Genomic DNA, 18,902 nt, shown 5'->3' with positions numbered 1-18,902 from the left:
TCAGGGCTTACTGATACTGGGTTAAGTTTTGTGTACATTATAATCGTGCTTAATTTTTATAACCACCCAAAGAGGTTAGTGCAATTATACCCATTTTATAAAAAAGTGAAGAGCTAGGAATCAAAGTCAGGTCTCTAGGACTCCAGGGCATAAACTCTTAATTTTAAACTATAATGCTTTATTGTTGGACAAAGAAAAAAATGCTACAACAATGTCAGAGGTGGATATTTTAGGGTATTGTTGGTATAGTTGTTTAATAAGATATGTAGTATGTCATATGACAAATGAGAAAGAAAACGTGAACCCAGTACAATGTACTTAATTGATGTCTGCTGTCTCTAGAGATTCATGTAAATTAAGAAGATAAGACAGCAGTTATCTTTTGGAAATAAAGACAGTAGAAGTATAAGCTCTTAAGTCTGATTATGCAGGTTTGGAACCCCAGTTTTGCCACTTACTAATTATGTGACCTTGGGCAACTGCTTTAAACTTTAGTTTCTTATCTGTAAAATGGGATACTACCTTCTACCTCAGAGGTTTGTAGTATTAACTTAATGAATCCATTTAAGGCACTTGGGTGTTCAGTAAATTCTACTATTACATTTAACCCATAGAGTTATAATGTGCCAATGACGTCTATCAATGACAGCGGCCTTCAGTTAAATAAATAATTGCTTAAGATCCAATGGGCGATACAAGAATTGAAAAACCACACTGGCGATCAGGATGTAGTCGCTATATCAACGTAGGGTTTGCTAAGGCTAGACAAATACTCTCTGTAGATCCAATTCGTCCTTGGGTTCCTAACCAGAACCTCACCGTATCCTTGCACAGGAAGCCTCTCCCCACACTGGATTAGTGAACGCCAGCGCGGCTACCCAGGCAGTTTGCCCTGGGGTAAAACTCTGCCTCACCTAGAAGCCACTTTACCATGAGACAGGCTGGGGAAAGCTTCTCCGACACTGCCTTAAGTTCTAACACTTGATGTTCCTACCAGCTGATAAGCAGGCTGCTTTTGGTGAATAACCTGGCATGACAATAAGAAACAGACTTGGAGTTTGAATCCCAGATCCACCACTTACCAGGTGCGAATGTAGGATAAGTTACTTGGCTTCTCTCTAAACCTTGGTTTCCTCTCAGTGGAGTTAGCCCTACAGTGCAGGATTGGGGATTAAATGAGATAATGTAATTTAAACATGCAATACAATGCCTACCCAATGCCTAAACTGTAGTAGTCATTTGCCTTACAGATCAGACTAGGAACTTCAACTAGGATTTGTATCCCAAGCCACTTCCTGACTCTCACTATTAAGATATAGGAGAACATCTTTTTGCTATGTACATATTATTCACCATATCATCAACATGAACAGTATTGTCTACCATGAGCAACAAAAATGCAGATTCTATTTTTGGCCAAGCATGATGGAGGACAAAAGGATGAACAAGGTACAGTCTCTGTGCTCCCAGAGCTCACAACCTTTTAGGGGAGATAGATACATAATCAATAATGTTAATTTAAGACAGGCCGAGAGAGGTATGATCCTAAAGTGCCACTGGAGTTTGGTAAAGGAAGAAAAATCATTTTGATGAGAGAAACATCGGTGGGGCCAGGTGGTAGAGGATGCCTGGAGAGCTAGGAAGCCCTCTGGCCAGGTGTGTAGGTTAGGGAGAGGGGTGTAATGAGGGTCTGCTTGCCAGGGAGTGCTCTATGGACAGCTGCTGGCTCAGGGGACTGAGTGATTCAAGCAGATGCTGATGACAGATCTGAGCTTCTGCAAGTGGGACCCAGGGAAGCCATTCTCTCTCCAGTGGCAGGCTGCAGGAGTGAATGGAGAGGTCATTATTTGGGCAAGTGTGGCAAGATGAATCAGAGAGGCCTTCTGACTCAGTGGCAAAAGGTAATTACCACAACCAGGGGGTTATGGAGGATGTACCTTGTAGAATCAAAGCTGTTTTGCTCGTCTGAACTTACAGCCTCATTTATTCCAGTTGGAGGAAGAAACACAGATCACTCATTCTCTTCAACCCAGTCAGTACTCGTGAGGAGCGTCTTCTAGTGACGCCCAGGAAGGGGGCCAGAGTCATCACTGGAGCTAATTTCCCTGTGGTGAAACTGTACTTTCAGACAGGGCAAACGAGCTCACAAGGAACATCTGGCCGTCTTCACAGCCAGTGTGCTGGTAGCACTTGGCCCCTGTTCATTATTCAGCGCTCGTCCACCCCGGTAGGTTCTGGTGTGAACAGCAATAGCCCAGTCCTGCTGCCCTGCAGGACTCTCACATGGCTGCCTCCACTGTGAAAGTCAGGTCAGGCCCCTTCCTGGCCCCGCAGCACTCCCCTCCCCTCCACGGCTGGGGCCCCTGGACCCCCTCACCTAGCTGTGGCCTCCTGGACTAGCCGATGAGGCACGAGGAACTCAGGCGGCTCTGGCGACTCACTCAACATTGAGCCACGCCTGTGTCTAGGCCAGTCACGACCTTGTGTCTTGGCTCCAGCACTGCCTTGCTTCTGGAATTCTGAGTGGTATCATGTCCCTCAAGTCTGGTAACAGGATCCCCATCTGTCATCCTCCTTACGTCTGGGTTCCTGTCCTGAGGAACTATCTCCTGCCCCTTAAGCCTGAGGTCCTGCCTTGATCTTGCCATTGCCCCACAGGAAGCCGAGGAAGCGCTGCCCTTGAAGCCTGAGCTGGGGCTCCTACACAGGCTAGGAGACTTGCAGTCCTGCTTTCCTGCTCCGGACACCTGACTGGGACGTACACTTCCCTGACGGAGACCACTTTACCAGATTGTGCTTCTGGTTGATTGCCATGTCCTCCAGATTCCATGTTTCACCTGCTGGGCTGGACTTCCTACGAGCTGCTTCAGCCCGAGCTGCTCTCCCCATGCCTGACTTTGCTCAGTGAGTGGGTAGAATTCCAGAGCTTGCCCCAGTCTGCCCTGTTCCTCTGCAGTTAATTGAGCCATGCTCAGCTCGACTTTAGCAAGGATATGTGCATGTACTCTTGCTCAATATTAACATAAAGGTCAAAATGGAGACATGAGACCATACTTATACAAAATCATTTCACATACATGGTTTGAAGACAGAAAACTATTTAAAAGATATTTTAAAAATGAAAAGTCTCAGTTACCACACAACATATTTTAAAAGGCTTAACATACCCAAACATCAGGTGCAGTGGGAGCCTAACCCCACCCCCGTGGACTGGTAGCTAATACTTGGAAAACATTTTTGGTTGTCTGAATAGCCTCAGTTTACCTTTAAGTTGAAATAATTGAAGCCGACATTTCCAAAATAGAAATCAGGTAGGAAGTAATCTATAACCTTAACTTGTGAGTCCAGTAAACACCGCTGAGGAGCATGCCTCTGCCTGCCAACCAGTTGGCCATACCTCCCTACTTCCCCTAAAACTGAGTGGGTCACCTATTCTGGAGTCAAAGTCTACCAAGCCAGCCACCACTGAAATCCAGCCCCTAGAGCATTACTCAACAGGAAAGGGTGAGCTCTAGAACGCAACAACGACTTCCTCCACAGCTCCTGCTCAGTGAGAATCTTCAGAAGCTATTGCTTTTGGAAAAACCAATTAGAAAATATTCTAGCATTAAGGACAGACACTAGACTAGCATATCATTGAAGAGGGTCTAGCAGCGCTGCAGCTCTAGGTCCGGGCTGGGACAGTCACTACCAACATCTGTTTTTAAACCCAGAAAAGAGGACCAGTGGGAAATTCACAAAACTGTCTACCTCTTAACTCCTGCATTTTATAATCATACCACTTTCCTCATTTCCAACCCATCTGTTAAAATATTACTGCTGTGGGACATCCAAGTTTTTCTTCAAAAATCTCAAGTCTAAATATCAGACTGAGAGGACACTGGTCTAAGAAGTCCAATTAAGTAATACTCCAGATTGGTCTTTCCATAGGGCTCATACATTTAGTGGCTTTTTGAGGGGCAGCCTACTACAAGTAGACAAACAATGAGGACAAAGTCTTCTCTACAAGACACAAGATTATAGACAAGATTTTGTTCTATGTATTTTGTCATCTTAAAAGCACAGCTAAAAAGTTTTGGAATAATTTCTTAGAAACTTAATATTTATCAGTGCACATCCAAATTAGATTAGTAATACTACTCTGGTTCCTCTTTTGCTTTTTACAAAATTGGATTAATAAAATCAATGTTATTGATTTTAAGGTATGGAATTTAGCAAGGAACTAGTATTTTGTCTAGTGATGGGAATTACCTGGGACTGAAAATAAGGGAATTTTTTTTTTTTTTTTTTTTTTTTACTATTGTAAGCAAGGTCAAAGCTGGCCCTGGAGAATGACAAAACCTAAAGTACTTTGTGTAGGAATAAAACAAAAGGTAGCTTAATCAGTAACATTCACCATTGCTTCAGTATCAAGACTTACCCAACCAGAAATTATACAGGCCTTAGAAAAATTACAGACTGCATATATACCCATCTATCTTTCTGCTAGATAAAACATATAACTTTTTTGCTATGGAAGGAATATCAAAAGGTACCAGTTTATCATTTAAGGTATAAATGACATTTAAAATATTACAGGTTGCAGCACCTTGATTAATTTGAGAGAATACACAAAACTCTCTGCAGACTTGACACTTTAGGAAAAACAATTATTGTTTACATAATATACAGGCTCAGTCCTGCAATAGATTTCTCTTAACGATTTCTGTAACAACATATGAATTTGCTGAGAACTTTAGAAAACTGTATTTATTCCTAGGTTACGACCTGATGAGCTTCCAGGGGAGACTATGGCACAGTAGAAAAGCAGGAGATGCAGACCTGAAGCCCTTTGCTTAACTCCTGGCTTCGCTGCCTACGAGCTGCATGATGTTAGGCAAGCACAGTTTCTCTGAAGGACTGATCCTTCTTAAGTCAGAACGAGAAAACGAGGCTGAAGGAATAAATTAAGTAATTTGGTATCTTTAAACTTTCCTCAACCTTAAAGTACATCTAGCAATGCATAATCAGAATAAAGTCCTAAATGGAAGCTCAAAAATATTTTGAATGAAAGTTCTCATGATTAATTAAAACTAAATTTAGACCCAGGATTGCCCTCTAATGGTCATCTTTTAGAAATGAAAGTTATTTTTTTCTATCAAAAGTTCCCCAAAAGGCTTATCCTTGTTCTGATCTCCAGCAAGTATGCTAGATTTTTCTCCAAGAAAGATCATCTCCAAGTATATTTATTTAAATAAAGTTGTAAGTAAATAAAAGTATACTTCTGATCTTTGAAACTACTTATATAGCTCAGGGTGCCTGGCTGGCTCAGTGGGTAGAGCATGAGACTCTCGATCTCAGGGTTGGGAGTTCAAGCCCCACACTGGGCCTACAGCTTACTTAAAAAATAAATAAAATTTAAAAAATAAAAGGTCAAGGTTTAAGAAAAAAAGTAAAACTACTTCTCCAAACAGTCTTTTCAGGTTTTTAAAATAACACTTCCCTTGGAATGTTTCTCCTTGTCCCCAACACTGAAAATGAAAAAGGAAACACAAGGAAAAGATAAAGGGCTTTTACCCAAGTCTTTTTTGCATCTTAAGCACAGGTATAGAGATACCTTGTCTTCCAGGTGTCATTGTAAAGATTCAAGGGGTGCTCCTTATAGTAAAGGATAGTATCACCACAGGTCACTCCTACTTTGCAGGTATTCATCAACTTCTTCATTCTTGGGTGAGTTGTTGAGAAAAAGAAAAGTCTTCCAAATCAAAAGTTAATGTTTTATTCTAAGCCTATATCCCCTCTTACATCAAAAAGTGAATTCAGCATGGTTGGACTTAATCCAAACTAAGGAAACTGCCTAAAAAAAACCCCTCAAAAAACATACACTGGAGCAACACTGGGTCTGGCCCACAGGTGTCACTAGTAATTTTAAATATCTGACTTTTGATGGGTGAAATGCTAGTACTCCCTTTTCATTTTCTATAAGCCTTAGTCTCATTATCCACAAAATGGGGATAGTATCTATTTTGTTGGGATGTTGGGAAGGCCAAATGAGGTAATACATGAAAAGCACTTAGCATAATTTTTGGTAACAGAAGGCATTAAGAAACAAGAGATTATCAATTAATCTCCCCAGTCAAAACATGCCAATTTTTGAAGAAAGCATTATATTGCCACTCAGAGGCACAAGGAGTCATTTTCTACCATGGTTTCTTCCTGAGACCTCACTTATATTGTTTCAATGTGTTTTCCACCATAGGCATTAGAGTCCTTGCTTGGTGGTGTCTGTATTAGTGAAATGGGACTTGTTAAGACAACAAAGTTGAGAACAATCTAGCGAAGAGAATGGTAAGCAACAAAGGAAATGTCTTCTGAGTTCTGGGTATTTCACAACAAACATGGTGCCTACCGACTAACGGGGAAGTTAAGGGCAAGAACTTAATCCACATAGTGGATTGTTAGGTCTATTACACCCTCTAGTGGCCAAAAAGATTGTTCTTTTAAAAATCAGTTTGGTCAAGATGGCAATTTGGATGTGTATATGTAACACCCTTGAGTCTAAAAAATAACCAGCTTGCCTTTATGTTTTTTGCCTATGTAAAACAAAACAAAACAAAACAAAAAACCCTAAAAGCTAGTGTTAAGAGAAGCCAGCGCTGTTACAACTGGATTCATTCGGCTCTCTCTCTTCACCGCTCAATGAAAACACTGAACACTAGAGGGAACAGGCAGGCAGGCAGCACACCTTCTTGCCACAATGACTCTCAAATGCAACTGAAGTTAATGGTCTTTGTTGCTTTATGGAAGGGAATTTTGAAATGAGTATCTTTCTAAAGCAGCAATTTTTCACCACAGGGTTATTTACAAGCCAAGGTAATAATTAAATATGCCCAAGACTATGAATCTATTCTTCTCTGCCCAAAACCCTTCATTTTTATAATGGGTAATTATAGTAAAAACTTCAATGAACCAGAACCCTCAATTAACATGATTTCCCCTCTTGCACTCTATTTTTAGGACAAAGTGGAAAAAAGAATCACAAGAAGTCATTCCTATGAAGGACTGGGTTTGAAAATCTTCTAGGATGAATTATGCTAAGGAGAAAAAACCCAGAATAAAATTACATTCACACCACGATAAGCAATATATATGAGATCTACCTATAAATCATCAAGAGTTGGAAGGGAATAGATTTATTGTCAATGTTAGTGTGCTGGAATTGTAACCTATTTTCTATTCTTTTTATTGTCACATTGTTACATAAATAAAAGTCATAGACAAGGGTAAGGTATATACTAAACTCAGCACATATTCTGCAACATTTTCTATTCTACATCCATAGATCTGGACAGTAGAACTGAGACCGAGAATCAAAGTCCTAAGTCCTTCCAGGATCTTGAGATCCCAGAGATATAGTTAAGGTCACCATACATTGTCAAGACAAAAAATAGGTCACTTGGGGAACATTTCTTCTAATATGAGCTGAAACAAGAAGGGTTTTTATATAGTGAATTTATTTTCAACTAATTTGAAAATAAATATACCAGGACATCACTTATTCAGAAGCAATAGTCCTACTCAAAATCTCACTGCGGTTAAAAAAAAAAAAAAAAAAATCAAAATTCCACAAAGTAATTCAGGCTAAGCAACCACCCCTGAATTGAAAGTTCGTGATACCAAATCCATCTATTTAAAATACTGTTTATTTGTGATTTAACATTAATTAGCATTACATCTAAGAGCAATATCAGATAACATTTATACATTTTCCACAGGACACAGAGGTTCATTGGCTCATTCTTTATGTCAAAGCAAGTAAAGAGAGGCATTAGCAAAAGGTGCAAATAGTTCACTGTTGCGTTTAAAAAATATTTATGCACACTGCATTCATTTAAGATATATATATATTTAAAAAGTTATGGAAAAGCACAGTTCACAGGTTACTGTTTCTACATACGTTGTAATACAACATAAATGATGTAGAACATAAAAAAAGTCCTCAAATACAGAATTAAGCAACTGAAAGTTTCCACTAAGAGATTAACACACTGATTCCAGTAGTTAGTGAGATCTAGAATGAAATTTCCAGGCTCTGTTTCAACTTTGCATCATCATACACATACAGTCAAACAGAACCAGCCCCAGAACACGCTGTAATCAATGTGATTTTTTTTACATGCCAACTCATCCTCCAGAAACACTTTGGATTATTTTTACCCACTGACCATTTTGGATCATTGATTTTACACTGATTTGTGACATCACTTGGGTGAAGGGGGCAAAAAACTATATTAAGTCTAGGTTTAAATTTGTATTTACATTAGAAAGAAAGTTAACTGAAACAAGATAAGAAAATTTTGTAAAAATCAAGAAGTGGTAGGTTTTCTCACTGGGGGATCAGACCCACTGATTTCTTCTAGTACTGCCTTCTAAAGATACAGAAATTAAAAGGAATTGACCCTTTTAAAACTCAAATATCAATGAAGAAATATGATTTTTGGCAAAGCAGAATTTTAGCAATTTGGGACATGTTTCAAATAAACTACGCTTCAAATCCTATCGTGACTATGAGTCTTTATCAAACTAGAATTCTTTGCATGACACCACTTTTGTTCCCTTCATTTTTCACTTTCTCCTTTCCTTTTCATTTGGTTACCGTATGAGAGCTTCTTCATTTGTTAGCAATACTAAGAAAAATACATGATAAGGTTCAAATATGAATCTAGTTATACCTTGAAATGCTCTAATCCCCCTTTTGATACCAAGTCCCTGGATTCTTGAATTATATTTAAGTATACTTAGTACCAAGCAGCCTCAAATATGCTCTATGGTTATATGATTGGCTAATATGCTTATGATGCTTAAATTGAATGGTATACAAACATCTCAACATACAAAAATCATTTTTGCCAGAGTTAAACTAAATAACCCATGTTACGTGTACAAAATCCCCTTTGTTGAAAAATAAGGGGCTTTCTAAACTAATAAAAAAGGAAGTTTTCAAAAATTATAGTTTACTAAAATGATTTTTTTTGGCAAAGAAAGTTACTTCAGGTGAGGAAATTTTATACTATGAATAAAATTCCAAATGAATCTTTTCCTAAACTTTTTTTAAAAAAAATTATGTGCCAGTGTATACTAATGCCATAGATTCTTAGAAGCTTTTAAAGCGTTCTGTTAATGCCCACTGAAACAATGGGAACCCAAAAGGTACAGTCAATAATCATGGTAAAAAATTATAATCTGATTACCCAGTGAAGCGAAGCAGGTGTTGAGAGATAAAAATTCTCTCGCTTGTTCACTGGTAATTTGTTTCCAACAGATATTATGCAGAAGGCCTGAAGTAATTCAGACAGATATCTGTTTGTGGTGAATTATAGTAATACTTCATGAGGGCAGAGCTAACTAAAACTAGCAAGTATTTAAAAATTCAAAAACCTTTTTTGGACATATAAAATGAGAGATGAATTTGAGATTTTTTTCATAATGTTTTTCTTTTAGTAAAACTCTTTCCAGTTCTTAAAGACCGGTTTGCTACATACCCCCAATCTTATCTACCACTGCATATTAATGATCAACTTAAATGTGGTATTTAAATGTGCAATGTCACATTGTAATAATAATAATTATAAAAAGACTTTAGTTAGGCTTCAACTTTCTCCTTTTTTTTGTTCTTTTTCAGAAAAGAAGGAGTACGGAATTTCTTCTTTTTCTTGGATGGTGATTTTGAAGGTGAGCCTTCAGGTGACAGGACTTCTTCAATTTTTTCTGGAGACTTAATGGTAATCTCGATGTTCTCTATGGTCGTGCTTGTAGTTAACCTACTCACTCGCTTAGCAAGCTCATCTTCAACATCATGCATATCATCCTTGCCATTCACTACCATGACAGACTCTTCCATGGAGATGAAGCTCTTGGAAAACAGCTCATGGTTTTCTACAAAAGGGGAGGGTTTTTTTTTTTTTTTGGTTATTTTATATAGTTAAAATCTTTGCTTTATTTTACAAAACAAACGTTTCAGCAATGTACTAAGGCATTACTTTAATTTCAATAAAGATAAATCATTATCTTAATAGACTATGGATCTATTAGCATGAAGCTGATTTTCTCACACGGTATAAAGGGGAAGGGGACAAAGTTTTTAGACCAAAGGATGAAGGATAGATAAGTCTGGTTTGATGATTTGAGTTTCACTGTAAATCAAGTCAGTACAAATGAGGAAAACAACATGTATTTTTCTTTAATTTTGGGGTCATTTGGCAATCAAAACTGAAAAAGATTTCATGCTTCTGATTGGAAGATGTGGGACAAACCACTTTTAATTTCACAAATTCTTAAGAACTACTGGTTGCCAAAATCCCGATTAAGGTAAATCAATATAAACTATGAACAAAAGTAGCACACCATTTAATAAAAAAAGAGATATAAAATTATTGGGAGCTTTAAGTAAAATCCATGGCAAACTTATTGCAATCAGGCATTCAATTTCTTTACATGAAAACAAACGACAGAGGACAAACTCTTAAGACTAACTCAGTGAATGCTATGGGAAGTTACAGTGAATACCTTCTAATTTTTCAGGGATATTTTGCGGTGACTGAGTTTGAGACTGAATTTGTGAAACAGATGAAGTGTCATCTGAGAGTAATTCCTGCTCAGCATCTGTCGGATGAGAGTTTAGTTAAAAGCCATGCAAAACAAAGAAGCGTAAGATCTCAGGGAGGTTAGTGCATACTTGGAACACCTGCAGATATATGATAAACTCTTCAGCAATGAGCTGAGCATGTTAACAGCCATCTCATATATCAATAATTACGCATTAAGAGGAGGTTAATGTGTTAACATTTCTGGCTGCTAATAATAAGTTTACATACATGCTTACTATAAGGAAGCATGGCTACTCACAGACCAGGCAAATAATATGTATGCATTTAGCTTTTGCTAGAGTGTTAGAAAACCAAAATATATTGAGCAGCCAGGTGAAAAGAATGATGAAGTCTCACCAATGATGCTACATTCATGAGGCAGAATGCCTCACTGAATTTTTGAACAATATCCTATTAGTGATTCCTGTCAGAGCAATATTAGTGAGCTAATTCAGAAGGCCATAATGAATGTGGAAGAAACTATTTATAAAAATATATATATAAAAGGTGACGGTTCTAGAGTGCAGTATTTATTACCTGGCATCTTTAGGCTTTCAAAAAATGAGAGATTGAAGAGGGACCATTTTACAAAATAGAAAAACAAAGTTTCCAACCTTAGGTTGGAATAAATAAATTCACTAATACCACTTAGAACATTTAGCATAATCACATTAATGAGTCAGGATGACTCCCTCTTGTGACAAAGGCACCAACTAACATACTGATAAAAATCATTCCCTGGGTGATCCAGCTGTCAATTCTTTCTACACGATACCTAACATGGACAAAAATTCTTTATCTATTGGTTCTGCTTTGGGTAAAAATTTCAACTATATGTTGTAGATGCTCTAAAGCAGAGGCTTTTACCCTTTTTCGGGGTCACAGACTTCTTGTCCCTTACCCTGAGTGCCCTCTTTCCCCAAATGTATATCATATAAAATTAAGCATATATTTTTCAGATGGCTCATGGACTGTCTGGAGCTTATCTAAAGACCCAAGATTGAGAACCCCTGCTATAAAGAATTTCTTATTTTTGAGAAAAAGGGAGCTAGAATTTAATTAGCTGGGGTTTCATGAACAACTTTTAAATATAATCCTTACTTAGGGTTCTGAAGTCAGAAAAACTCAACCTCATGAGAGTGACCATGTGCTTAAAGAAAGTCACCTCAAAACTTTGGCAGTTTGCTTTTGAGATTATAATACTGGCACCTTACAACACCCAAAAACAAGAGAGATTTTACAAAGCCTTAAAAGACGTACAATATATGCTGTAATGTTTAAATCTATTACTGTATCTGTATTTACTTTAGCTGATAATTCTTATCTGTGGATTTCACATTACTATGAAAGACTTTCTGCTGGCCATCAGATTGCTTTCGGAAGAAAACTGTTTTTTCTACATGCTAACATACATGGACTATGGTGGCTCTTTGCATTTTAGCTCCACCCACACTCAGTAAGGTCTGGGAGAGATAATATAGCACAATCAATTACAGAAGGAACATTTAAAAAAAACAAAACACTGACTGCCTTTCATCCAACTCAAGGTGTTCTGCTGTTAGTAGTATGGTTATAAGGCTTAATCTGAAAATGAACTAACCTTCCAGGCCCTGCTGTTTACGTTCAATTGTCTTCTTATACTCTTCAAGCTCTCTTTCTGTGAGATGACTGAAGGGGTTGGGAGGAGCTGGTGGGGCCTGATCGTCATCTTCAAATTGCATGATCTTGCAGAGAAAAACATTGAGAGATCAGAGGTTATTCTTCAGAACTGGGTTAGGGGTTCTGAGGGCTCCCAGAATGATGGTGGGAAAATTGTAGGAGACTGAAGAATTCTCCAGATAAATGGCCTCAGATAAAAGAACTACAGGTATTAACATTTGGGGATTCTGTAGAGAAACAACCAGTGACCTTAGAGTGAAGCTCACCAGTTCCCAAGCTCTGCACATACCCAGAGCATCTGACTGGCTTTTCAGTGCCCTGTTCTTAAATATAAACAGACTGCCATGTATTACTAGACACCTGAGGAACGCTTCCAACATGGAAGGGAGAAACCAGGGGGAAAAAAAAAGGGGGAACTCAGAAGACACAAGGAAAATAAAGGAGGGAGAAGCTGGCTTCCTGCGGAGCAGGGAGCCTGATGTGGGGCTCGATCCCAGGACCCCGGGATCATGACCTGAGCCAAAGGCAGTCGCTTAACCAACTGAGCCACCCAGGTGCTCAAGCCTAGGTGTTATTTAAAAAAGAAACATTCAGGAAATAAGCAGTCTTGAAAATTTTTCAAAAATACATCAAAACAGAAAATTAAACAGAAGGATAAGAAAATAAAGTCAAGCAAATCTCCCAGAAAACAGGAAAAAAAGACAAAGGGATGGAAAATGGGAAAGAAAAATCGAAGAGGTTCAACTAACAGCAAATCTTGACAGAAAAAGAGATTGGAGGAAAAAACTATTGAACAAATACATTTTGAAAATTCCCAGAGCTGAAGGATAGGACTTTGCAGATTGAAAAGGGTTACTGAATGCTAAGAACAAAGACTAAAAGAAATCTACTACAGAGCACATCATCGTAAAACTTCAGAACAGCAGGGATGTAGAAGAGATCTAAAAGAATAAAAAAGGGCCCTACACAAAGTCACATGAATCACAGTGCTCCTCTCCTACTTCTCAACAGTAACATGGACTTAGGGGACAACAGAGTGATGCTTTCCATATTTTTGAGGTAAATTATTCTAAACTAGAATTCTATGTCTATTATATGAACATTTGAGGGTAGGACACAGGATTTCAAGCTGTTACCTTCTGTGTATCCCTTTTCAGAAAGCTAGGAAGAGGATATGCTCATCGATAAAGGAATAAATCAAGAAACTGGAAGACACGATGCAGGAAACAGGGGATACTACACAGTCAAGAATCAGAGGAATCCTCAGGATGAGACTGTGCAGCTGGCCTAAAGAGCAACCAGTCCAGACCTGGGCCGAAAGACAGAGTAACGGGAGGTTACCTGTTACCTTCAAAGACAGAGTAACGGGAGATTACCTGTTACCTTCGACCCTTTGGAAAATAATAATAAGGGCTTTAAAATTCCTTTGAAAAGTTTGGGAAGAACTAAGCCAATGTACCTAAAATACTAAGCCAACGAAAAAAGGAGGCACTTATTAACTCCAGGGGTCAGAGACTAGTATAAGAAAGGATTTGTAATCATGGGATATTACCTGGCTCAGCAGTAAACACTGAATACTGTGAATAATAACACTGAAAGCTGATTTAACCAGGAAACTGTAATATAATCTTTCCCCCACATTTTCTCATCTCTGAAATTGGGATTCATCTAATGATTGATAGCTTCCTACAATTATAATTGTGAGAGTTTTTTCTCTTTTAGTGATATACAAAACAACGGTACTTCTTACAGTTGATGACAGAGATTCGATGAAATCAACTGAGATCTAAAATTAACAGGCCAAGAACTCTTTAGAAACGTGAAGGTAAATGCTAGAACAAAGTCCTTGCCCCTGGAAATTGGAAGTTGAAGGTGATATTTTAAGTCTGGCAGTTACTTGACTTTTCAACTTGTGCTTATATTAACTTTAGTAAAAATAAATATTCATATATAAAAAACAAAGAAATTAATGTGGTAGATATAAATCAAAGATCATATTGCTTCATGGACTTACAGAAGGAGGTTTATCCACAACAATTCCAGCAAGCAACTGAGATTGTGGTCCTGCTGTTTTCAAGTCATATCGGTTTTGTTCTCGAATCTGAATTGAAATACAATAAGAAGTTCTTGGGGACAACTATGTAGATGACTTTTACTCTCTCTTTTCCCACAGGCTTGCTATTTGACCACCCAGAGCCTTTTTCGTTCCTGTCTCCACCCATCCCAACAACGCACATTCATCTCCTCCACTCTTCCTGATGTGTGATTTCTATTGCCTTATGTGGTTAGAGAATTACATTTTCCACTAGCGCCGGGGCTCACTCTCACTAACCCAGCAGCAATATGTTTAGTGTTTCTCCCCGTGTAGCCCGCTTACCGCTGACTAGCACAGAGCTGGACGTATTCAATACAAGCCACAATTATACTGAGTTTCAAAATCTTCTTTATTCAAACCCCCAAGCTTGGTATTAATCAGATTTAATCACTAGTGATTTGAACATAAAACAGTATAAAAAATGCCTCCCCTGGCCACAGAAGACCACATCTTACCTTATTTCTCTTTTCTAGTACCTCATTCGGGTTTGTGTTTAAAGGAACAAACTGATTTGGATCTTCAATTTTGATAGGTGTTCCACTACTAACTTTAGAAGAATCCTCTGCTCTCATCCACTAAAAAATAAAAAATTTTATAGAATGAAGCTTTGTGTTAAGGAACAAGGGTAGGTTCTTGGTAACTGTTTATTGACCCAAGGAGAGGGAGCATACACTGCCAATATTTTAAAGAATTTCACTAAGCAGTATTTAGTGGTCAATTACCATATATCTCGTACTAGTTAGAAAAAGGCTCACGATCAGCACTCACTTAAAAAAATGCGATTACTATTTACATGAATACTCATTTATATGGCTACTTAAATTTTCCCCTTTTGGCATTTTCAAATATGATGCTCAAAACATTCCAAGCACAGATACAGAGCTTGATCTCGTATTAACTCACATTCAGAGATGGCGCCTGCATTGAAGTTTCTTCAACTGATGATGGCTAAGTCACCGAAAAGGACTCAAGGACCCCCTGACCAGCATTTTACAAAGAGAGTAATCTGGTAGTGACCCATAATATAACAGAATAATAGGAGTCTTATAGAATTCTTCTTCTTCACCCCATATTATATCCCTAAAAGAAGGCTAATATTCATCAAGATTAGTAATGGTTGACCATCAGTCTGTCAATAAAATTAATTCTGGGAAACTAAGGAGTTTAATTACGTTCTTTTCCTAGGAGATAAGAAATCTTTTTTGGGGGGGCACCTGGGTGGCTCAGTCGTTAAGCGTCTGCCTTTGGCTCAGGTCATGATCCCAGGGTCCTGGGATCAAGCCCCGCATCGGGCTCCCTGCTCGGCGGGAAGCCCGCTTCTCCCTCTCCCACTCCCCCTGCTTGTATTCCCTCTCTCGCTGTCTTTCTCTCTGTCAAATAAATAAAATAAAATCTTAAAAAAAAGAATTAAAAAAAAAAAGAAATCTTTTTTTTTTTTTAAGATTTATTTATTCGAGAGAGTGAGAGAGAGCACAAGCAGGGTCAGAGGGAGAAGCAGACTCCCCTGCTGAGCAGGGAGCCCGATGTGCGGCTTGATCCCAGGACCCTGGGATCATGACCTGAGCTGAAGGCAGCCGCTTAACCGACTGAGCCACCCAGGCGCCCCAGGAGATAAGAAATCTTACAGACTAGGGAGAAACGCTTTGATGTCTAGGCACTTCCATATTGAATGGTACTGATTGATATGACAGGATGAACAATTTTGAGTATTTAGAGGATATTTGGTGATAAGCACTCTAAAACTAAACCAAATCTGAAGCAAAATGTTGAAAAAGATAAGACAACCCATTTCTCTCTCTACAAGATCTTGCCTAAGGATAAATATGTGCAGTAATTCATGAAACTCTGGCACCATTACGTTTTGGTAACTTTTATAGCTCTGATTCACTGGTGTAATATAAACTGCAAAGCAGTAGCTAATAGTGTATTAAGAAGAGGGCTCCAGAGTCATTGTTGTATGCATTCAAATACTGACTTTACTATTCACAAATGATTAGTTAATCCCTCTGTGCCTCAGTTTTCACATCTATAAAATGGGGGAGAAAAATAGCATCCTCTCCGTATTAAGAGAATTAATTGAGAATTCACTTATGGTCCATAAAACAAAGTATCTTGTTACAAAGTTTATAACTGATAAATGACAGGTTATTATTATTATATTCTGCTTTCCCAGTATTTTTAACAGAGAACTTTCAATTCATGAGTAACTAGGCAAAATATTTCGTAAAGGCGAACCATATAAATAGTGACATACTGTGATTTTGGTCCTGGGACTGGTTTCACCATTCCGAGACTCCTCAGGCACATTCACTTTCATATAAGTATTTGGGGAGTTCAGCCATCTTGTTTTTTCCCGCTGCTGCCTCTGTGCCATATATTTGAGAGGAGACAGTAGCACTGTGTCATCCTCGAAGGAAAAAGCAGTCACAGTTGCTGGGATCTCCACATCACTCTTGTGCCTGGGCTTCTCTCGAACGAGAGGATGCCTGTAAGCATAGCCTGTTCTATACCCCTACGGGACAAAAAAAACCACATCTGAAGCAATCAAACATGTACTAAACACAGCATCTGGACTCTAATTCTTTAAATAAATGATCAAAAAGACTCCTTTGTTGAAAAACAAAGGGGAAAGTATCTTTCAAACCCCACATAACCTCCACATAACACTAGAGTTGAAATTAAGCAAATATCAAGATTTGGTTAAAACAGATTCCAGCTGACAATGCTATTTCCACTCACACAACTGTTCCTGACAAAGGTAATTTCAAAACTGCTGACCAGAAACATTTTCCTAGCTATTTTCCAGTTTTGTGGAAGCCAAATCTCAGTGCTCATTTAAGTCTTTGTTCCAGGGTCTGAAGGCAATCTATTTCTGACCCTTAGTGGAAGAGGGTAAAATCTTAAGATGACATCTGCATGTTTCACCGTATGATTCTTAAAAATGTGGTAAAATTACACTGGAATGCCAGAGGCATAAGGAGGGCCCCAGATAGTCCAAAGGGGGATGGAGGCATTTGCTCTTGAATCTGAAGACATGAAAACCAAGTTTATGTACAATTTTTCACCTACCAAATTATCCAGAGTCCTCATCAGCCCTTCAAACTCAATCTCGCCAACCTTCCATTTTTGATGGGAACCCATATTCACTCCTCCTCCTCCAGATGCTACCACAGTGTAAGTGAAAGCTTTGTACTTCTGAGGATCCAGCACAAGCAGATTGTCTACTCCACCTGCCCCTGCTAATGCCCACACCTGTAATCAATGGCAAAATAGAGAGGCACAAGACTGTAAAGATTATAAATATTTTACCTTTAAAAAGGTATAATTTTAATTCAGCAAATACCTATAACACTTGTTCAGGCTACTAACAACAAAAATAAGGCAATATACTTGTGAAAAAAGGCAGCTGAAGAATCTTTTCTACCTATCTGAAAAAGATACCTTCCAGGATTCTGACCCTCCCTGATGGAAAACACATTTAGAGCAATTCCTTTTAACGTATTTCAAGAAACTGAATTCTCTTGCCAAATTTTAAAGTTATCTTGCAGCTTTCCCATGGTTATCCTTTTTTTTTTTTCTGAAAGTTCTAATTTTAAAGGAATATAGACACTATACTGTGAATTTAAGGATATTTAGGCAGAAGTCAGCTCATTTTAATCAAGATTTTCATAGCTTCCTTTGAGAAGGGGAGGTACTGCTAAAGCCAAAAAAAAAAAAAAAAAAAAAAAGGTTGGTTAAGACATTAAAACTGACAGAAAAGTTTTTTCCCCTTTTTTGTGGCCCTTCCAATAAATTAAGATTATTACCATTTGCTTCAAGAGAATCTTCTTGAAGATGGAAATTAGGTCTGTTAAAAATACATTCAGCTTCTCTGAGAAAAAAGTGGCTGATAACTATCCAACCTATTATAATAAATCTGAGGCCGTGCAATTGTTAGAAACTGCACAAGTTAGTAAGACTTCTGGCCCTGCTCTTACACTTTTTATAAAAGTGGCTATAATACATCTGATCTTTGAGGACTGACAGTTGCCTCTGTTTCTCAGTTAGTACCACACCACTTCAGGGTAAAAACAGAGATGTGTACAATTACACTATCTTAAAAAGAAGGATTATGGGGAAAATGATGTTTATGAGGCACTCAGATTTGTGTGTATTTATATGTGACACTTTTTTCCCACCCTATTTTCAATTCAAGAGATAACTGAGCTGACCCTTTTTATTCAAGTAAAATAGAACTTCTCTTAAAAGACAAACAAAACAAAAAGCCAATAGGACTTTGAAAATAAGTAAATACAAAACCCATCTCAACAAGCAAATTACAAAGCAATAAAAAAAAGTGTGGGAGGGGGGAGGATAATTTTTCCTACCTGAATCTCACAGGCTATCTGTACGTTAAATATATAATGAAAAGCCTCCTCAACTGTTTCTCCAAGGGCTACCACACCATGATTTCTGAGTACCAGCACCTAAAATAGAATCCCAAAGCAATCACTTTAAATAACTGGCATAGCTCACACTGTTTT

At 38.1% G+C, this 18,902-nt stretch overlaps 1 protein-coding gene across 5 annotated transcripts in view; it reads right to left on the bottom strand.

Moving 5' to 3' along the window:
- Nucleotides 1-7,664: 7,664 nt before the first annotated feature.
- ADD3 (adducin 3) overlaps nucleotides 7,665-18,902 on the bottom strand; it is a 124,200-nt gene continuing 112,962 nt past the window's right edge. For 3 of the 5 annotated variants that reach the window (XM_021700196.1, XM_021700197.1, XM_021700193.1), the window contains 8 exons: nucleotides 18,747-18,845; nucleotides 17,449-17,631; nucleotides 16,634-16,891; nucleotides 14,835-14,954; nucleotides 14,299-14,385; nucleotides 12,226-12,349; nucleotides 10,546-10,641; nucleotides 7,665-9,915 (listed from right to left, as the gene is read on the bottom strand). In XM_021700196.1, coding sequence (XP_021555871.1) covers nucleotides 9,623-9,915; nucleotides 10,546-10,641; nucleotides 12,226-12,349; nucleotides 14,299-14,385; nucleotides 14,835-14,954; nucleotides 16,634-16,891; nucleotides 17,449-17,631; nucleotides 18,747-18,845 — 1,260 coding nt within the window. In that variant the 3' untranslated portion in view covers nucleotides 7,665-9,622. The remainder of the gene's footprint in view (nucleotides 9,916-10,545; nucleotides 10,642-12,225; nucleotides 12,350-14,298; nucleotides 14,386-14,834; nucleotides 14,955-16,633; nucleotides 16,892-17,448; nucleotides 17,632-18,746; nucleotides 18,846-18,902) is intronic. The other 2 variants (XM_044916143.1, XM_021700198.1) reach the window with 1 other exon arrangement.

The sequence above is a fragment of the Neomonachus schauinslandi genome, chromosome 6, assembly GCF_002201575.2.
Source record: "Neomonachus schauinslandi chromosome 6, ASM220157v2, whole genome shotgun sequence".
Taxonomy (NCBI): Eukaryota; Metazoa; Chordata; class Mammalia; order Carnivora; family Phocidae; genus Neomonachus; species Neomonachus schauinslandi.
This window is presented reverse-complemented; position numbering and strand designations above follow the sequence as displayed.